General features: G+C 37.7%; 1 protein-coding gene across 1 annotated transcript; it reads left to right on the top strand.

The window, feature by feature from the left end:
- The first annotated feature begins 316 nt into the window (after window positions 1-316).
- CPB1 (carboxypeptidase B1) lies at window positions 317-19,963 on the top strand. The gene is made up of 11 exons (XM_010223529.2): window positions 317-483; window positions 589-664; window positions 3,323-3,447; window positions 5,814-5,913; window positions 7,223-7,324; window positions 8,053-8,154; window positions 9,517-9,627; window positions 9,723-9,813; window positions 10,427-10,629; window positions 18,503-18,587; window positions 19,725-19,963. Exons 1-11 carry the CDS (start codon window positions 413-415, stop codon window positions 19,910-19,912), a joined length of 1,254 nt encoding a protein of 417 aa, XP_010221831.2. The 5' UTR covers window positions 317-412; the 3' UTR covers window positions 19,913-19,963.
- Window positions 19,964-22,237: the final 2,274 nt, after the last annotated feature.

The following is a 22,237-nucleotide window of genomic DNA, read 5'->3' as shown; positions in this document are numbered from 1 at the left end:
GACCAGTCAAACAGCAACTATACTTGACAGATATCTGCCTTCACATAAGGCAACCATAAACTATTACAAAGCAAAGCTTGTAATCCAGCAACCAAATGATTGCAAAAAATGACAACTGAAATTGTTTTTTTTTCTGTCTGTGAATTTTGATGAACAAAGTAAATTAATTTCACTTTTTGATAAAAAGCATTTATCCAGTTCAGGAAGTAATATTTCTTAACTACCCCTGAGACTTGCAACTGTTTTCACAGGTGTGGAGTAAAAACACATTATAAATAGCACAGAGAAGGTCATCAGTTGATCAGTGGTTTTTTTTTTTTTTTCTAGTGTATAATCAATAAAGCAGTACAGAACAGATTATAAAAGCAGCCTAGAAGAGCTGAAAGCACTTGATTTTCTTAAAAAAATAATAATGTGGGCGCTTTTGGTTCTCATAGGTACTGCAGCTGTTTCTGCTCAGCTGCAGGATCTTGCCTTTGATGGGTAAGAATAGACATCAAGTTTATATTTATAAATCTCGCTTTGCAAGAACAAAATCCTTTCAATTGACCTGCCTGTTTCAAATTCAATCTTCCTCTCTCCTTTCAGCCAGAAGGTGTTTCGTGTGATTCCACAGAATGAAGAACAGGTGGAAATCATCAGTGCCCTTGCCAGCAGAATGCAGGTAAAGAACTTGGGCAAGGGGCTACACTACATTTGCAAGGAATCTTTCTTCTTTTGTTTCACTAATGGATTTCTCAAAAAAAACCAAACAGTTATGCTGCTGAATTACAGCCCCAATCTCGATTTTGTTCAACTCAGCTGGAGTATCTCTCCAGAAGGAACTGAACAGGGTGATAAGGCCACTCAAACACACTCCAATTCCTTCCTAGAAAGAGCAACTAACTAACTTGGTCTGCATGTCAAAGTGCTTACCAGTTTTTATTAACTAGAAAGAAAAAATCCGAAATGATATATTCAGTAGGGAGTACTTTCAATAATGGATTAGAGGAAACATAGACATTCTGAGTAGCAGCACTTTTTCCATTATAGGCAAAACATTTTGCTCAAGTAAATCCTCTAAAAATCCATGCACTCAGCAAACTGAACTTTTCTCTAGCCTTTAGTCTCGCATGCCATCTTTTCTTCCCTGACGATCCTTTAAAGCTTTTTCTCCCCAGTCAAGCTGCATGTCTCTTAATGGCCTTGATGTAGATATATGATGACACAGTGACATGAGAAAAAACAATAAAGACAGCAAATGTGTTTTCAATATCCTCTTAAGCTTTGATGTTGCAAAATAGCTGTTGGTGAAAAAGACACCATTATCTGTAGGATGAAAGGATAGTATTTTAAATGAATACAGATGTGGAGGACTATTATCAACAGTATAGCATGCTGGAAGAGTATTCTATAGAAAAATATGTTATTGGCATGTTACTGCCTCCTTATCCTAACTCAGAAAATTAACAAACCATGCTTACTTTTACGTGAATACTATAAAGAAATTCAGCTGAAGGACTGTTCATTTTTCTTTTCTTTTAAACAAAGAAAAGGTCTCTAAACAACCATTGTTACACAAAGCAATCCGTCAGGACTGACTTAATAATATATCCTGGAATGGTCGTCTTGCTTGAAAACACATAGTTTGTAGCTATGCCCCCTCATCCTTACATTCATGAGGTGAAAAGCTGAGAAGGCATTAGGTTGGCAAAACAGCTTTACTTTCACCTGTAATATGGACTTTGAACACAGGGGATTTGAAGCTGACTTGAGCAAAAATAGGGGAAATTCTAGCAGTGTTGTCCACTTGTGCACCACCCTCTGAAGGCACAGTTCCCTTAGAGCAACATCAGTGATCAGAGTTGGCTCAGAGTCCTAAACACACTTGCAGAAGCAACAGTCTCTCCTAGTTGATTTATGTACTCCAACTTTATGTTGGGAGTCCAGTGTTGTCTAATACCTATAGGCTAAAAACTTCAATCAAACCTGTAAAATGAATGAAAAAGGCTGTAAAAGATAGGGTTTTTATTATTATTATTATTTTGCATATCATTCATAAATCCGTATCTGTTTGACATGCTGCAGTCATAGAAAAAAATGTACAGGGTATGCAGAGCAGACCTGCTCATTAAGAACGGGTAAAACTGACTATACAGTGTTCAAAACTCCAGTCATCTTTGCATCAAAAAGTCTCTTTCAAATGAACTTCAGAATATTTTTACTGAGAGCTACCTGCAAGTTGATTTAGGCTGATGCCTTTTTTTTCTCTCTCTATTTAAATTTTAAAATGAAAAGGTAACTTTATGTCACACTTGAGATAACAGATTACGATGAAACCATATTTTAAGCAGCGTCCTATTTAAGTAACGGCATGGTACTTAGTATGATCAAGATGTAAAAAAAGAACAGATTAAAAGAAGGCAATTAAAACATAAAAGAGGCTAATTATCTCAATTGTAAGAAAAGAAACCGCTCGTTGCTTAAACTGGGAATATCAATTTATTATAGTATATGTAGATATCTGTGCTGCCTGTTTATATTATTATAATCCTGAGGTAATAATTTTATGCTGAGTGCTGAGATACCATGGAGAAAGTATATTTAAATATTTTTTTCTCAGATTAGTAACATTTATACATGCAAAGTACGCCTTTTTAGACTCAGGAAAACATACACCCTTTATATATGCATTCACTTGCTACTTAAGCCTGCTAGCAGCAGCTCAGAGGTGGATCTCAATATCTGTGCAGCATAAATAGTGCTCTAGTTACGCTCATTCTGGGCCTGCAATTAACTGTGATGCCCCAGCTATCATCCTTAAACACATAACCCTTACAAAGAAATCAAGGAAGTGGACTTTTACCTGTCAGAGCATCCCAAGACTGTAAAATGAGCACTGTGCAAGATCAAAGTAGTGTCCATTAAGTAAAATGGAAACTCCAAATCGAGACAGTCCAAAGAAAAAATGAGAGTTAATACTTGGCATTTATGCATTATTCTTTGAGTGGACTTACAAACTTTCTGGATCCTGTCTTCAAGTCACTGTGTGCTGCTCCCTCTTGATGCCTCGGTTCGTTCAAAGCTCATAAGCATGAACTTCAATGCTTTACATTGGGACCTTCATGAAAATGTCCCTGCCATCTCCAGAAACGTGGTTGCAGGGCCTGACCAAGTTTTCTTGAATGATTTCCAATGACACGTTGCACTGATACTTCTGGCAAGCAAGATCAGATCACTGCAATATGACGGGAAATAAATTTGGTATATTAATCGCAATCACACATACATCCACCTAAAAAAATCTCAGTTTTTATATATATATTCATTTGGCCTCTTTCAGGTTGACTTTTGGCAGCCAGACTCTGTCACACAGGTAAAGCCAAAAATGAAGGTTGACTTCCAAGTTGAAGCTGACAAGACTTTTGAAGTTGAAAGTCTTTTGGCACAAAACAAAATGGAGTATAGGTAAGTTTGTTCTCACTGCTGTATTTTAAATAGAAGGAGATTAAATGCTGGGAATCTTTTCACAGTTGATAGTTCATCATCCTGTCACAACCTTCCTGCCTCCTGCAGATGCCTCTTCTGGCATCAGCTTTCCTATGATTTTTCCAAACAGAGGGTAGCTGCTCTGTTTTAAGGGGAGAGGTGAAACATTGATGGTGAGAGGAAACTGGAAACAAAGACATATTGCCCAGAAATCTTCTCTGAGTGAAAGCCCACTGCAGTATGTTGGGCTGGGACAGAGTGGCACAAGAAACCTTTTCCAGTGAAGATAAAATGCAGCAGAGGACTAGAAAGAGCACCGGAAAGGTTCGCACAGGGAACACTGAGGATTCGAAGCTAGAAAATCTCAAGGGCCAGCATGAGAGACTCCCCACAGAGATCTCTAAGCTGGAAAGCAATAGCTGGAGCAGCAAAAGAAACCAGTGACAAGGAAAAGTCAGCTGCCAGGTGAAGGGAGTGGTGAGATCAGATTCCTAGGACAGCTATTGGCTTACTCAAGTCACACAGCAGCTCCATGGCAGGCGTTTCTCCAGAGAGAAAGCTTTTAATTGCCTTAAATACTGCTTTAGTAGAACCACAGCATAAGCAGAAGGAACAGACCACACTGCCATTACACACATGCCTAACAACAGCAGTGCTGTAGCAAGTAGCACTGATGAGAGAGTACGGAGAAGAGAGGGGAACCAGGCAACAGCTCACCCTTGATATCCTCCAGTAACTGTGCAGCCGTTAATCCTGGATGAACAGTTGACTTTGGGCCAGTGTGGGGAAAGGAGGACTGGCTTTCTTCATTATTTTTTTAACCCCATTGAGCATTACAAATTGGCTTGGTCCAGCTTGATTAGCAGGCTCCTTCCATGTGCAATTGATATTCTTTCAACATCACAATTTCCAAGTCAGTGATAGTTCGTTAGATTGTCACGACTTCATTTGGCAGACAGAGTGGGAAGTTTTTGGCTCTCAGCCCCAGGTTGTTGCCACTAGATCAAACTCCTTTGTCCTACATCATGGAATTGTTATTAGACATAGCTTTTATGATCTACTAAATCTAAAGATAATCTATCTCTAAAATTACCAGTTTAACATTGTGTTAAACATGTCAGATTTGGATCCCACTCAGGGGAGGAAGTCTAGAAACATAGTACAAGAGATTGTTTTCAGCAGAGCCACAGCCCACATAGCGCATGAGACTCCAATTTCAGTGGAATTTCCTTTTTGGCAAAGGAGGAGTTACTCTACATGTGCTAATATTTCCTATAATTTTCAGAAACTCCCTCAGGTCCATGCACAAATCTTTCACTTGCAAAGGCCATAATGTCTGTAAGGTGTCCCTGACAAACTTGAGCAGAGTGTCCTTGTGGCAGCCCCAGTAGTTACAACGCTTTTGAAGTGTAGCTGCAATGCCTCAACATCATGTCAATGTAGTTGTTTGCACTGTTTGTTCTGAAAGCTGGTAGTGCCTCACAAATTGGCCTCCCGCTCTTACATCCAAATCACAAGTGATCAAGGACGTATCCTGAAGCTAGGAGTAAGTTCTGCAAGAACATTAAGCACTGGAAAAACAAGAGAACTTCACTTTTTTATAGACAAGGTTGAAATATAAGCAAAACGTCCTCTCAAATATGCTTGCCAATGAGCTGTGTCTTTGTTTCAATCTCTGGGAAAGGCTCATGGGAGAGATTAATTCAATGGCACACAGGATATTGCGGTTACTTGCTGTGGTACTTTGCTACTTTAATAGCTCATATCACATCCAATCTGCAACAGAGCTAACAAACCACTCCCAAACTCTGGAAGCTTGGCTTGACAGGGAAGTTTCATCAGGCAAACATCTGCATGTTGCTCCCCAAGGTTGTTACATTGCTGCAACACAGTTGTCCTTCAGGGCCTCTGGTTCAAGAGAAGGTCCTTTCCCCCTTGCAGACAGAGACAGCCCGGCAGCATGAGGTCGGTATGAGGTAAAACAAGGCTGATTTCATATGCAGATCCATCTTTGTACACACATGATCACTTAGCATTGCCGCTCTTTCTAAACCAAACCATCACCATCCTGAAGGTCTGTTAGTATCAAAGTAAGTAGATGCTAGTTCAGAGGAACCTATTGCTCCTTGATCATTCTGGCAACAAGGATGAAGCAAGAAGTAGGTTGAAACTTGAACCTAATACATATTATTTTCAACTGCATAATTCAAATCCTTTACATCTCACTTCACAATCCCTGTGGCCATAATTCTGGAAATGAAGCCCTAAAATATCTACCTTGTGCTTGCTCTTTTGCTAATAAATGCTATGATTCTCTTCACACTTTTTGTGGTGCCTTATTGCAGAGTTTTGATTGACAATCTGCAGACTGCAATGGAAGCTCAATTTGACAGCAAAGTTCGTGCTTCTGGTCACAGCTATGAGAAGTACAATGAATGGGAAACGGTAAGGTCGGAGTTTGCCACCTGTTTGACTCTCTTCTTAGCTTGTGCAACCAAGATGGCTTCTGATATGCTTCCATCCTTCTCTCTTCTTCCTCTGTTTCATCTATTAATATGACTCCTCTAAACTTTTCTTTCTCTTCCATTAGTTTTATGACTCATCATAGGGACATAAAAAAAAAAGTATGAGATTTTCCCTCTCACATCTTTTCTTCCAAAAATACTCAGTTTTTGTGTTAATCCTTGTTCTACTGACCACCTGATTTTTCAAAAAGAACATTTGCGCTTCTTCTCTTGGTGGTATTTATATATATTTATATAAATCCTACAAGAACTAATCAATTTTCCTTCTCCAGAACTCTTCTAGGAACAAAACAAACAAAACAAACAAACAAACAAACCCCAACAAACTCTCCTTTTTCAAGGCTATATAAAAATAAGGCTATATAAAAACCTCCTTTGATTCTGCCTAAGTTATTGGCATGCTTAACCCCACCAACACTGACAATGTTGACCGCTATTTCTATTATTGCCTTGCCAGTCTACGTGCCTCTTTCTGCTGTCTCTTGTCTTTTTTAGATCATAGATCTTTGAGCAGAAAACACTTTGTGTGTATGTAACCACTTTTTGTGAGCTTCCGAAGGCACATGAAGCAAAAGAAAATACCAAGTTCCCATAACAAGACATTAAATGATACTTATACTTCCCTTAATATGCAAACAGGACAATAATTAATTAATTGAAGGAGATTTTTGTCTCTTCTATAATTGGCATTGGCAGCTGATCCTACAAATTCCTTTCCAGTACTTCTGTCAACAGTTCAAGGATGAAGAGAAACCATGAAAATGAAAAACATGACAGCATGTAGAAGATTTAAGGAACACAATCTATTTTACTTAACAAGGAAAACTGTCGTCTTTAAGGGCTGACAAGGTCATCATCTATAAGAACTATACAGGATCAACATTCACTACTGGAAGGCTTTTTTGATTCACCAGCCATACTCCAGTGGCTGAAATTGGATTTAGACAAATTCATATTAGGAAAAATCTTAATTCAGGCAATCGATCGATGGAATAGCTTAATGAGGTCTGTAATGGGGCACTATCACTGAAATAAAATTAAGAGAGGATATATTTCAAATAACATAGTTTTAGTACAAGAAGGATTTAATTCTTGGAGGTCTACAAACTGTATTAAATATTGGTAAGGTTTTAGATACGCAGAAGGACCTTCTGACTTAAAGCCTGTGCATTAGTTTTTCTGAACCTGAGAATAGAGACATCTGTAAGTTTAAATTCCGTATTAAACAGATTGCTGCCTGGACTGCTGATATTGCTGCTGAGAACCCAGACCTTGTCTCTCGCAGTGTAATTGGGGAAACATATGAAGGACGGCAACTGTACCTTCTCAAAGTAAGTGTGCCAGACTCTTTTCTCCTACTAACCTCCTTAAGATTTTGATGTTTATTAAATCATCACTAAGGCTAGCATATAATATAAATGTAAACATATAATATAAACTTTGTATAAAATCAAATATATTTTGTGCACTACTTCTACTGTGATTTTTCTCACCTTACAGTTTAAGATATAAATTTAAAAAGAAAAGCACGATGCATTAAGTGCAAGTTTAAGCACATTCCTGTGAGCAGTGTAAATTATCAACTTTTATATTCCCTCCGTGTGTTGTTTGCAAAACTATTTACTCTAAAAGGATAGATGAATGTCAAACTCTCTCACAATTGGCAACATTTTTTTTTTGTATTTTCACCAGATAATTTTTGGCATAACTCTTACGAATAAATGAAATATCATTAATTAAACAAAGATGAAAGGATAAAGAACCTGCACAAATTTACAGAAGCATTTACTATGATTTTACTATAATTTAGCATCCAACAAAACAGGATCAACAATTAGAGCTATTACTGGAAATATGTAAATAGTACAGAATAATCAATAATCAAACTGCATTATTAAAAAAATATATGTTAGGGTTGGTTTTAGTTGGAACATCATGGTCAGCTACAGCTGACAGCAACCCAAAGTTTTACTCTTTAGGTCAATAGTCTGACCAATAGTCTGTTCTGCAAACAAAATATTTTGTTCAAGACCTTTTTTGTTGTTTTGTTTTTACCTAGGTGGGAAAAAGTGGTACAAACAAGCAGGCCATCTTTATAGATTGTGGTTTCCATGCAAGAGAGTGGATCTCCCCTGCTTTCTGCCAGTGGTTTGTGAAAGAAGTCAGTAAGCTTAATAATGAAAAAATATTTTACAAAACTCAACTATTTTGAAGAGACTCTTAAGTGAGAGTCAAGGGCTGAAGCCACCACAGATTGCTTGCCTTTTTTTTTTTTTTTTTTGTTCTCTTAATACATACCTTCACATCCCTTTTCTCACCTCAGATGATCTTAACTGCTGCCCCTTTAATCTGAGAATTTTAAGACTCCTTTAGCTTGTGTAACTAAAAGGGTTATCTATAGATAACACTTAATATATAGATTTCTCGTTGCAGTTGTAGTCAGAGAAAGGCTGGAGACAAGCTAACAGCTCTAGCAACATTATAAATCAAGTCATACTCTTTACAGAATCGTAAGGCATAAAGAATAAGACAATTGAGGGCAATTTCAGGAGGTAATGGATTGTATGCTGGGAAGGCTCCATAGCTTCATGTCCTCTTCTGCCAGCGGTCAGGCTTGCACAGCAAAACAGTTGAGAGGATGGGATCCTACCCGGGAAGCAAAGGCAGGGTGCACTAAGGGAACACATCCAAGAGACAAAAATAGCATCCATTTACATCCCTTTGAGCTGTCACTTTAGGTTGCACAGAACAGTTTCTAAAACTTGGATTGGTATATTTTTAAAAAGACTCATAGGTAGAGAAATTAGCTGGGGCACTTCAGCCTTTGAATGAATCAGTTTTACAAACAGTCTAAAGCTTTGTAAGAATTCCTGCTTGAAGTTTAAAAAAAAAAAGAAGCAGCACCTGGCATTTAAAACCTGAGTAAAGGGAAGCTAAAGTACTTGAGTGAGCCACGCTGGCACAGAAACTGGGGGCAAGCGTAATCTCTGTCTTTTCAGACAGCCATGAGGTTTCATGTAAGGAGCAGGGGAAATTGAAAGTGGCATTTCAGTGGAGTCAATGGGGATGTGATTTCATTACCTCCCAATCAAGCTGCAGACAGTATGTGTTATCATTTTTCTCTTAGCAATTCACGTCACCACAGCTGACATTTTCTCTGTCTGGCCGCTTAATTCATGGATGTACCTGACACCAGCAGTGGCTTTGCACAGTGGTTCCAAGCAGGGCTAGGCAGAAGTGCTTTATGAGTAAAGTCCTCTTAGATTCACCTGAAGGTCAGAGAGGACTTCTAGATCTGAAAGTCAAAAAGCAGAAAAATAAGACACCTCCCTTCAAAAACAAACAAACAAACAAAAAAAAAAAACAAGCAACCCCCCCCCTTCGCTTCTAGTGTTCAAAACCCACTTTTTGCACCATCACATTACTTAATAACTGATCCAGACCCAGGCCTCTTGATACACAGAGTAGCTATTTTGTTTTGGTTCTATGCAGGTGTCACCTCTGTCTTCTTCTTTCCAACTAGGCCGTTGAGACCTATGGAAAAGATAGTGTCTTGACCAACCTTCTTGACAGGTTGGACTTCTACATCCTGCCTGTTCTAAATATTGATGGCTATGTTTACACTTGGACAACTGTAAGTATATTTTTATTTCTCAAAAGTATTGCTGACCTAATAAACTGCTAGAACTGTCTCTTGATTTTGATACGCACTTAACCATTCTATTTCAGAACCGCATGTGGAGAAAGACACGCTCTAAAAATGCTGGCAGCTCCTGCATTGGTACTGATCTCAACAGGAACTTCGATGCCGGATGGTGCAGTAAGTGTCTCCTAACAGAAGGTGTAAACTTCCACTCAGAGGTACAACAGTCAGGATACTTACATACGGACTTTCACTGCATATGGTCTCTCTCAAGCTCCAGTATAGTGTTATGGAGAAGCTTATCTTCGATTTTGGGCAAAAATCAGACTTGGTTACAAGGGTCATTAGTAAAATTATTTCTCCAAACACTGCTTTATTTTGATTGGTTTCAGTCCTTGGGAGAGGGGTTTCTCTTAACTGCTTCCAGCTGGCTGGTTCCTGGGAACATCCTAGAAATGGGGAAAACTCACAAGGAAAGGATTGTTCAAGTGCTCAAGTGCTTGGCTCATATGCCAAGTGACCTAGATAATAGAGGAATTTACATCAATAGTCATGTCCTTCCAGGTATGCCTGCAGTACAGGAAATATTTCTTGAACACTACCCAGCATCTTAACTATCCAATAAAATATTCTCTCCCCAAAAATGGCATGTGTGCCATCTTTTGCATAATTTGGTAGACTTTTCAAGGCTTAGCCATGAATTTGGTATACCATCACCACACTCCCAAAAAACAGTTCTTGTCTCATTAAATATGCATTAAATTCATCCATTTTTTTTTCCCCCCTCCAGCTATTGGGGCCTCATATAACCCTTGTGCTTCTACCTACTGTGGCAGTGCACCTGAGTCTGAAAAAGAGACCAAGGCCTTGGCTGATTTTATTCGTGAACATCTTTCTTCCATCAAGGCATACTTCACTATTCACTCCTATTCCCAGCTGCTTCTGTTTCCTTATTCATATACTTACCAATACCCATCGAATTTTCAGGAACTGGTAAGTAGAAGCTCTTTGTCGTTTTGATATAATGAAAAGAACAAGTAAAAATCATCACTTGCTCTTTAGGTCAGTATAACTTGATGCAATTTTTTGCACATCTGGAAAAAATGTGTATTGCCAGTTATTGGAAATACTTTAGATTTTTCACAGCAAGAGAATCCCTTAAAGCTTCGAGATATTTCAAGTATGGATAAACTCAAGAGCCTTCTTCAATTTCTACACACAGAATGAATTTGCCCTAAGGACAGGCTTAGCTATACAGAAAGCTACTGCTCTACTGTACTGCTCCTTCCCAATTCAAGAGGTTGTTGTGTATGGGGCTCCAATACATTACACAGATATATTATGCTTTAAGTCAGAATCACAGCTTGATAGGTAACAACTATGCAGAAAGGATCAAATTAGTATCAAAAACACATAATAATCTCTGCCTAACAGTTCCTATTGTACCTTAGCTCAGTAAAAAGGTGCAACTCCTACTGAACAGAATGATGCTGTTTGAGGCAGTTTTTGTCAAAAGTAAGATGAACCAGCTAGATACACACAACAGATGGAGAAAGTTTCAGTTCTGAGGCCTTTCCAGAAAAGCTTACACGTAAATACATGCAAAAGGGAAGCATGAACTTGTTGCTTTAAATAACAATAACTTTCCTATCCATTCAAGCTGAATGCCATAACTTAAAGCCACTAAGAAAGAAAGGCAGTTTGGTATTTGATTTCTTTTTTATTTAAATCCTTCAAAACAGAAGTTAAGAATTATTGAATGTGTGTAAAAGTTGTAAACATTTTATAAGGCCAAAAATCAACAATCATAAATAATAAAATGACTTCAGTTCTCTGGCATATTAGCAATTAGGAGCTGTTGGCAAGGAAAACAACACAACAAAACAAATCTTAGTTCTCTCTGTTTCCTGGATTCTGCCAGAAGTCCAAGACAACAACACTCAGTTTGCTGTGGAGGTTTGACAGATTTATGAGCGCTCCCAAATAAATGTCATGATTCTGAAGCATAAATGCAAATTGGGGCCAACAATCATAGAATCATAGAATGGTTAAGGTTGGAAGGGACCTCTAGAGGTCATCTAGTCCAACCCCCCTGCATAGGCAGGGCCACCTAGAGCACAGGCAATGAAGTTTCTTGTTACATTTTTCTGCAGTTTGAAAGAGAGAATGAAATTTTGTTTTCTTAATTTATATGTTCCAGAAAATTTTAACTGTAATGATTTCAGGGAACTGTAGCAATTTTCTGTCTTCAGTTTTTATGAAAGCTTCATATTTCACACACTAGTTCAATCTAAAGTAATAAGCAACTATTGAGCAGCTTCATTGTTAAAATCAAAAAAATCCCCCTGTTTGATACTCGCATGACTTTCTGCCCAATTTTCTGAATCAAGAATAAATGTGGTGAAACATAACAAAAAGGACAGCAATATTAAATAGAAAAAAGTATATACTGAAAGCTTGTACATATAAACATATAATGACAGTATTAAAGACAGTAATACAGTAAATATACGCTTACATGTTTTTGAATTTTGATTAAACTAAAATTATCCATTAGCAATTTTCTGTTTCAAAAATAGTAAAAGGTAAATAATCATCCAATTCTGCAATTTTTACCAATAACAAGCTCTCTTTTCTTAGCATAGAGCATAAGTCTCCCATTACCCCTCAATCTAAAAAAAAATAATAGTAGGTCAAGAATACAAGCTATACAAGCCTCTTCAATCATTTGATTTTACTTCATGTGAGTTAATCTTTCCATTGTCACTTTACCTCATATTTTAAACCTGGTACAATGATTCCAAAGAGAGTCCTATCATTTTCTACTGCAAAGCAATCACTGATCTCACCACCAGTGAAAGGTGACCTGATGAGAATACTCATGTCCTAATTGAAGGAAAATATTCCCTCTAAACATTCCCTCTTTTGGTGATCCCAACAAAAAGACAGCAGGATCTCAAAGATACTTGATTTCTGCAGTACCTGATTTTAACAAGGGGAGAATTTTTGCCAAAGATTCTTCTTTTGGAGAGCAAGATCACAGTATCATCCAATCAACATTGCCTGTAGTTGGGATAATTAAGCTAAAAGGACTCAATCTAAGCCTCAGTGAATTAAATAGAAAGACTGACTTCACTGGCCTCTGGGTCAAGTTCAAGTGCAGCTTTTTAGGTTACTTCAAATAACTAAGACATTCATTTGAGCTGTGACTAAAGAAATTTGAGATTTTCCATTAGCAGTTGTATTTAAAATGAGACAGCTGAAAAGGCAGCATTATATTGTGGGCCAATGACTGTCCTTCTCAGAACTTTAAAACATGAATTTAAAGAAATGCCGGTGAGTTGGAGTCTCAATCATGAAAGAAATTGTTTTGACAAATAAAAGGATTTAAAATCACTCTGTAAATTAAGAAGCAAAATTTATAGTGCCGCTATCTTATCTTAGAGGTTATTTTTACTTTGACAGATCTAATAAATTAAAGGAAATATAGTTGTGATTTCTTATCTTAGTGAGCAATTGGACATGTGGTTAAACAAAACTTTATAAGTTTGCTTATCATTAACAACATATTGTTCCACTGTATTTAATTAAGGTAAAGCAATACCATAGAGCTAATGTTGAATTCCAGTGTCTGAGACACAGAAGGGCAAAAAAATTGAGTAATTTGAGATTGAAAATATTTAATTTATCAAGAGGGAAAGAGAAGGCTTGCACATTTCTTGCTTACAAAGCCAGTGAACTGCATGTCCTTGGGGCAAAACAAACAAACAAACAAAAAACTCTTTCTGCCAATAGCCTCAGAAAGTTAAAAAAAAAAAAAAAAAATCACCGAAGGCATAAAATTGTTTCTGGTTTGTCAGGTAGAAAAGGGTATTCTAGGAATCCCGGAGGTCCTATACTCTCCACTCCACTGCTATGGCAGAGCAGAACAACCTCAAAGTTACTGTAATTTACTTTGAGTAAATTACTTAGGGAGGATTAGAACTATCCCTCAACCAGCGCCTCTCTCTGTAAGAGAGTGGAAAAAGTAAACAGAATTTTTAAAAAGAGTAAAAAAAGAGGGTAAAAGTCATGCATGTCCCTTCTCCTCACATGCAAGAGCAGCTTTGGGATCCTCACGAGAATTTCCACAAAACTTTTCTGCATGTGTGCAGGGATTTTCTTTTTCTCTCCTGGGAAGTTGCACACAAACTTTCGCTGTTATCCAAACAACACTTGAACAACAATAAACACCCAAGACAGAAGAATCTAGGTCATGAATTTCTCAGAAGTTACACAATATACCCATGATGACTCCCTGAAAGAAATAAGTGATTCACCACAAAAAAAGTACATTTTGCCTGCTTCACAATCCTCTGACTCATTTTTTTTTAAACTATACCCTTGGGTGTTACTCTGCACAGAGAAAGCATACTTGAATCCATCTCCTAGAGAGAACAGAAGCATTAGTGCTTCACAATTAAACAATTCTGCCAAGACTAGCATCTCTCTGCACCCAGCAAAATTCTTTTCCTTTACTATTTTTGTTTTCTTCCTCTTGGAATGAAGTCCTTTCTACCTAATAACATTTTTGATAAACAGTTCAGCCATATTTTTAATTATTTCATATTTTGGCTTTAGTTTCCTATTAGGTCACTCTATGCTTTCCTAATTTTCTGCCAAAATAAATCTATTTTTCTCAGTTCTTGCTTGTATTGGAATTGGCTCTTAACTATGACTGGATAGAGGAAAACACATCATGCTCTTCCCTTCTTTCCAGATTCAATTACATCTCTCAGTTAAACAACAAACTCAGTGCCAAATACACCTCTGCAGCTAGTTCATTCGCATTGTTAATTATATATTAGCATTGTAACTGTTGGATAAACTACAGAATATTATTAATTTGCAACCCAGGATAATTTGTTGGATACAGGATTTCGGTCTGTGCTACTTTAAGCATACTGTCCGCATTGGTTATTGCTTAAGATAACTGAAACTCACCTTCTGTACTGGGTTGATCTATCATTTCATTTCCTCTTGGGCCTTTAAAATAGAACATGGGATAAATCAGAAACATGCCCAGAGTCTGTGCAGCCTGCAGGAAAGGTGAATTTTAAACATACTGCACAACTGACTATTAGTCTGATTATTTAACTCAATGCCTGGGAGCAAAGTCCTTTCGCTCTTGATTTTATCCTTGAATGCCTTAAGATATATGAATACCTTCAGTAAGGAACTTTTGAATAGCAAAAATTCTATCATCCAAGAGACACAGAAAAGCAAATGAAGAGTTGTGGTCGTATCTCTGCTGCTTCCAACTCCTTCCCAATTGCATTACTTGCTGCAAGTAAATAGAGTCATCAAACTGCATCATCAATAATAATCATAGCAAACACTGAAGCAGATAGAAAGACGATGTTTAGAAACAGGCTTGCAAGAAAGCAGGATAGCACTCCAGAAACAGTCATCCTGTTGGCTGGTTTCTTTAGACTCCTGGGACAGATGCTTAACAACAGAATAGGGAACTAAATTAACCATCACATGCACTCCTTGGAGGTGCATCTGTCTTTACTGGCAGCACAAGAAGCCTCAGAAAACTCACTTCGCTGAAGGTAAAGCAAGACAAGTAGAGTTTTCAGCCTTAGGCAATTTAGTTTGCAATCCAAAGAGGAGAAGAGACCGAGAGCAGGATAGTTCCAGCCAGTCAGTAACCACACTCCTCCAGTGCCTGCCAGAGTATGATGGCAAAGGGAGTTGCCTGCATGCAGCAGACACATAATCAAGGTCCCTGGGGTGTTTCTAAACAGCTGCAATTTTCTGGGGCAAATACAAAGACCAGAGAGCTGCTCCGCAAAAAAAAAAAAAAAAAAAAAAAAACCTATTAACAGTCAGAAGATGGTTAGATGGATAAAATATCTTATTAGCTCAAACCTCCAGATATGGTGTGAAAAATACATACTGGCCTGCTCTATTAAAAGTTTGCAACTAAAAAGATAGGTTTAAAGGGTGAAAATTATGTAAAACAATGACATCTGAGAACATGACTCTACTGTCTCCCTGGCCAGTGCACTTGGTACACAAGATTAAGCAAAATTTTAGGAACTGCTGTATAAACACAAATCATCAGCCCAGGGAATACTACCTTCTGCGGAAACAACCAGCTCTGCAAGTTCAGCTGCAAGTCAGAAGCTGAAAAGCCATTTCTGCTCCCAGTTAAAAGGCATTAACTTGGAGTTGCTTCTAGGGCTTTAGGATGCCAGTTGGCTCTTTGCTAGTTTAAGTCTCTGCAGAATTTCCCTCACAAAAGGATTTCTTGACAGTCAAAAAAGCTCCAAAACATAAAACTAGCTAAACTAGTTACACACAGGGATTTTGAAAATCAGTCAGGAGTAAAGAGTATCTTCACAGGTCAAGAAGATAGACATGACTCTCCTTGCAGCTGTTTTCTAAATAATATTCAGGCATGAGAGTCCAAATTGTGTCTCAAAGGATAAACAGCACTTTTTGGAAAATGATGGATATTACTTGGATACCTCTACAAAAGTCTCCATGTAATTTCCTCTGTAAGGATGACTTTGCACTATTTTTCATTGCACCACTTTTTTTTTTTTTTTTTTTTTTTTTTTTTTTTTTTTTACATTTTGCATTGAGACTGGGTAGTATTTACTCCCTTTTTATTATTTCAGCTGTTTTATATTGTGAAGAAAAGGTAACTTTAGTTCCTAGAAAGCCAACTTGACTTTGGGTCATAAGTTTTGAACTATAAATAAATTCAGAAACTATTTGGGATAGAGTCACATAATAAAAGAAGAGATCAGATATCAAAACTCAAGCTCATTTCATAATGAAGTCATGAACATACAGTCACATCTTTCACTTATTGGAAGGGGTCATTTCCAATATCATCGCAAATCCCCAACCTGGAGACCTTAAGGAAGCTGTTTATTTGGATTCCAGGGTCTTAACAGCTGGAAATTTCAACTCCCCTCTCTCTACAAATCTTTCTTTTTACAACTTCCTGGCCCAAAACAAAAAATCCCTCAGGTAAAAAGATTTCCTGACATACACTTTCCGGTATCCATTCTTCTAAATTTGGCAGAGAAAGTAACAAATGATTTAAAGCTGTCCCTTGGCATACCACTTTTTTTGCCTAAAAGCAACTCTGCTGTTCCCAAGATACAATTTACGAAGTAGAGAACAACTACTATTCATGAAGTCCCAGCATAGTATGAGGGTATTTTTCCAAGTTTAATTTCCATTTTGCCTAAATTTGAAAGAGAAAGAATCAGTTTGCATATTTAAAAAGGGATTTACTATTGAGAAGAAATTTTACTCTTAATCTCAGTGACTGATTAAAGAGTATATATAAATAGATAGAAAATGAAAACATGGTATCGCTAATAGATACCAGTTTCCAACCTCTGCAATTCCCTCAACATGTGTTGAAAACTATTATGGATTTAAAAAGACTCACCTTGCTAAAGTTTTTTTTTTTTGTTGTTTGTTTTTTTTAATGAGAGTGGAGAGAGCTCAACTATCCCCACTGCTCTGAATCCAAGATTGTGAAACGTGCAGTAACAGCTTTCCTCCTACAGCCATCATTTGTGTTCGGACAATAGAGAGGACAGGAACAAATCCAGCAGCCAGATACAGACAGTTTTAGAGATGCAAGGATAAGCTTCAAACACACTGTGGCCAGCCTTGCTTAAGTATTCTTTATATGAAAAATTGCCCACATTCCTCAAAGCAGCTCCCAGAATGCTGGCTGTTCAAAATCCAATAGGAATACTGTGCGTCTCCATTATTTGGGAATGGGGAAACATGTGCAACCCTGTGATAACTAGGCTTCCAGTGTTAATCCAACATATTTGTGTTTTCTAAAATCCAGGAAAGCCTTCTCAGTAAACTGCAATTTTGCTAAACACATTGCCCAATACCTTCTTGAGTAATTCACACAAACACTCAAAACCAAAGGAGAAATAGAGAATATTTTACAATATCTCAGCCACTGGGAAGTAATCCAGCACATAATTACAGAAGGGGCTTGAGGAAATTCCTGGAATAGTACACCGTTCAGCTGTAAGTGATAAAGAGATGGGACAATCCATTCCTTATTTCTATACTGAACATCTGTTTTCAAAAATCATTCATATTTATCATCTGTTAGTAATAGTTTTTACGTTTTATTACCAACATGCTATACTATGAAGAACTGGAAAAGCCACATGTTCCAAAGAAAAGTCTGTAATTATCCTTAATGCAAGCATACAAAGTTCCATAGTGCCAACGATGGGCCTGATCCAACCCTCAATGAAATCAGTGGGAGTTGGATGAGTCCCTCTATGCACAGGAAATGAATTGAAATTAATGAGACTACACATGGTTTCAAGGTAATTTATTCTTTTCTGCCTATTTATAAGACCTTAATCTGTTTCCACGGGTATCAACGTTCAACTTCACTGACTAAACTGGCTCTGCTCTGAATTTATAGCTGCATGCATAGGAGGAACAGAAGGCCTGTTGTGAGTCCACATTTAATGTACTGAGTTACCACTATTTTATAGATTTCTTGTTTAGTCTTAGTTTTGTACAAGTTTCTTCTAAAACGTGGAAGCTCCTGTTTTCCACCCGCCTTAGCTCTGCAGGCTGGGTACCTCTCCATGAGAGTTGGAGAGCGAGCTCTTTGCTGAGCACTGTTCTCACAGCAACAGAACAAGCTGTGCCTTGGTAGCTACCAACATCCAGGTCATTCCAAGAGGCAGACAACAGCTTCAAAACAACAACTTCTCAAATATGGCTATTCAATTTATTCATCAATGCACTTGCTTAAATTCACTCAGAAAGCTTCTGCAAAGCTGCATTTACCACTTTTCTTTCCCTACAGAATTCCATTTCTGCAACTGCAGCCAAACAGCTGGCTAGTTTGTATAACACCGAATATATATACGGCCCAGGAGCTGAAACTATCTGTAAGTACTGGCCTAAATATATTAGTAAGTTCTACTAATTGCTACTAGGGCTATTAAATGCAATTTTCCAGTGGCTACTGTTACTCTTGCTAAGCAGATGGTTTCATTTTTCATAAGCATTCCCAGAGATATGTAGGCAAACTCAGTTCTAATATATAGCCTGGTATATACGCCTTTAGGATCATGGAGATGAGTGATCCCTATAAGGCAGTGATGTGCATAGATGGAATTCTTAAAACACACACAGTTTAGATTAAAACATAAAAGTCTTGAGCTTATTCAGGCTTGTTCAACCTGAGGTTTTGTGCATGACCAGTGTCTTCAAGTCAAAGCAAAAACACAATGTGAATTCTAAAGACCGCCTTTGACACAGATAATTATTTCTTTTATTTTGCATAATGGTCTGAGCCATCTACTGATCACAATTCAATTCTTGTACTGTTCTTGGAAGTCAGCTGCCAAATTGTGCCTTTTGCTATCACAGCAGCTGAGTTGAGATTGCCAAATCTAGTTTTCTAGAGCTTTTCTCTCTCCTATATTTAGGATTTCTTATTTTCCATATACACAAAACCCAATTTCTTTCCCCATTCCTTTTTCTTTTTAAGAACCTAAAAAAAGCACTTTATGTGTGTATATATATATATATACACACACACACACACACACACATATATATATATATATAAATAAATCAGATTTGAGGAGCAAATCCTCTCAAAATGTTTTAGTGATGCTTAGCAATGCTGGAGACACTACAGTTAGCAAAAGAGACTGCTTTCATTGCACTAAAATTCTGGAAAAGGAGGAGACCATTCTTTCTGAAGAAAAAGGTGGAGTACCAGAAGCCAGTGAGACAGTATTTGCTCTGTGACCAACCTTCCCTGAGCAGTTCCATGCAAACTTGCCATTCTCCCGTTTCTCTGGTTGCTTGCATCTATCATTAGCTGGAACAGAGCTCTCAAGCGGCCTAAATCATGGAAGCTTTCCATGAGTAGAAGAAATCAACAGCTCCTGGAATATTTCTGTTCATCTGTCCTTTCTGTTTTTCTCACTAAGCAACTTGGCTCTTAGAGATATCACATTTATGTGATAGTTAAGTTTTTCCAACTAAGTTTTATTTCCATTCTTTATCTATAGATCCTGCTGCCGGGGGCTCTGACGACTGGGCTTTTGACCAAGGCATCAAGTACTCTTTCACCTTTGAGCTCCGAGACACTGGAAGATACGGTTTTCTTCTTCCTGAATCTCAGATAAAGCCAACCTGTGAGGAAACTCTTCTTGCTGTTAAATATCTTGCCAATTACGTCCTTGACCACTTGTACTAGAATGGAGTTCTAAAAAACTATTAAAGCTTTCTCAGAGAGGCATCTTCTTTATTCCTTCCTAACAATGGGGTTTTATTTCTGCTTTACTTGGTACTTAAGACATATCTTAAGTCCATCATATACTAAAAAATAAAACTCAATAAAACTGCTTAATAAAACTGTAAATGGGTTGAGAGAAATTATATATTTCATTAAAGCAACTGATATAGTCAAGAAGAAAAGCCAGATAAATCATTCTAAAAAAGTACGCCTGTCTATCCACTTGCCTACTTTTTCAGATCCAGGTCCTTAAATGTAAGTTTTAAATTATTTCTCCTCACAAGATTTGACTCAATATTTGTTTTTTATATGTAATCATCTGGGTATTTCACTGCTAATGACTCGCAAAGTGCTTGAAAAATTACTCCCATGATTGCATTAAACAATAAATAAGCCTACACATCTGTTGACTGCATCATCAGCACAACATTGAGAAAAACAGAGGCACAGAAAGGCATTTACCCCAGCAGATTGTACTACTGCTCTCCAGAAAACTAAAATGAACCACATCTTGTCTAAAATAGTGAGACCATGTAGAGTTTAATGCTCTCTGCCTTTCGAGGGAACTGAAATGGATAACACTTGAATTAATGTGCGCAGTTAGTAAATTTAGAGGAAAAAAAAAAATGAACACAGTTACAAGTTAGCAGAGAGAATCAGCAAATATTTTCCACTGCATAATCAATCACAATAAAAATCTAAATTCTACTTAAAAGAAGCTGTGTGAAAAGACCAGTGTTTTCAGAAAGCCTCCTGTAGGCCACATTCTTCCCTGCCGCAGCTCATTTAGATCAATGTGACCATGTGCTTTGATCCAGGAGATTAACTTACCTTTCAAGAGTGGTGATGTATATAAAACTTGCAGTATGAAGACTTTACCTTCCTTTATTAAAAAGAAAACTCAAAATCTACCAGAAGAGAGATGAAAACTCTTTAAGTGCATATCTCAGTAATGAATACGGCACAGAAGACATAAATGTTAAATGAAACATTTAATTGTAAAATGGATCTAGGACATACAACTGGAGGCGTGGGGGACAAGGAGGCATGACCAATTTCATCTCCAGATTCAAGTAATCTGCACAAGCATCTTAATCAAGGTTAAGGTTGCTTTAATGATTCAAATGATCTTTATACAGACTTGATAGGCAGAGCACTAGTGCTTACATAGCCTGAATGCGAAGCAGAATCATCCAACAATTCATTGCCTTAAAGACCATGGTAAAAAGAAAAAGTTCCTTCATGTTTTTCCAAAATAGCTTATACGTTCTTATAAACTTCTTCAAATCACACACTGCCAATTCCTTGATCTATCCATTACTGAAAATTCCTAGTTTGCAGCCAAGGTCACCACTAGTCCTAAATGAACTCATTATTTAAGCTGGATATTTATAAATCCTGAACATTGAAGACCAAGACATGATAAATCAAATGAAGTGCTATAAACTACCCTCTAAGTGAGAGTTTAAGGTGCTCTCACTCACCACAGGAGTATTTCCCCAAATATTCTCAGAGTCCTGCTACTTCTTAGAGCCCCACATTTTTCTACTGTCATCAGCAGGTGCATAATAAACAGTCATAAAGACCAAGCTCAGCAATAAATGATTCAATACTTCCTTTGAGAGAAGCTGTGCAAAATGATTCCCTTATGACCAGTTTGTTGTACAGGTAATGTGGGTCTCATTGGGTCACACAGAGAGAGTGATAAACAGCCACCAGGCAGCCTTCTTGTGCAGCTGCAGAAAATGTGCCTGGCATTTGTTAATGCTGTTTAGCATCTGGAACACGGTCTGCAGAAAGATGGGAAAAAAAACCCCAAAAACTCTTACGTCAAGATGGTGCCTGGCTGATGGCCCTGCTGTTGCTGGAAGCTCTGCCTAGGGACTTCCTCTGTCCATTGGCACCCCTGGAATAATGCTAGAGCTGACAGGTCCCTAAGTGAGGCACTCAAAGCAGAGTTCATCTTACAGAGAAAAGGTTTCTCCGAGAAAATCACTAAATTCAAACCATCTTAGCGCCGAGCTAAGCACTCTCCTCCTTGTCTCTGTGGAAGGGAACAGAAGTGTCTGTTCTTGGCAAATACACACGCACTGTATTAACATTGCTTCCATTTAGTCAAATCCCTGCAACCCACTCACACTGGTACACTGCCTGAGAACAAGCAAGAAGCCAGAAGGTAAGTGTAACAACTAGCAGAAGGGGCTAGGTTCAACTTAAAATTTTGATATTTAGAAAAGAAAAAGAAAGGAAGGTGACTACTAGCCCACTCTGATTAGCCCAGCAGCA

The sequence above is a fragment of the Tinamus guttatus genome, unplaced genomic scaffold, assembly GCF_059628265.1.
Source record: "Tinamus guttatus ecotype Peru unplaced genomic scaffold, ASM5962826v1 Tinamus_guttatus_pri_ptg000227l, whole genome shotgun sequence".
Lineage (NCBI taxonomy): Eukaryota > Metazoa > Chordata > Aves > Tinamiformes > Tinamidae > Tinamus > Tinamus guttatus.
This window is presented reverse-complemented; position numbering and strand designations above follow the sequence as displayed.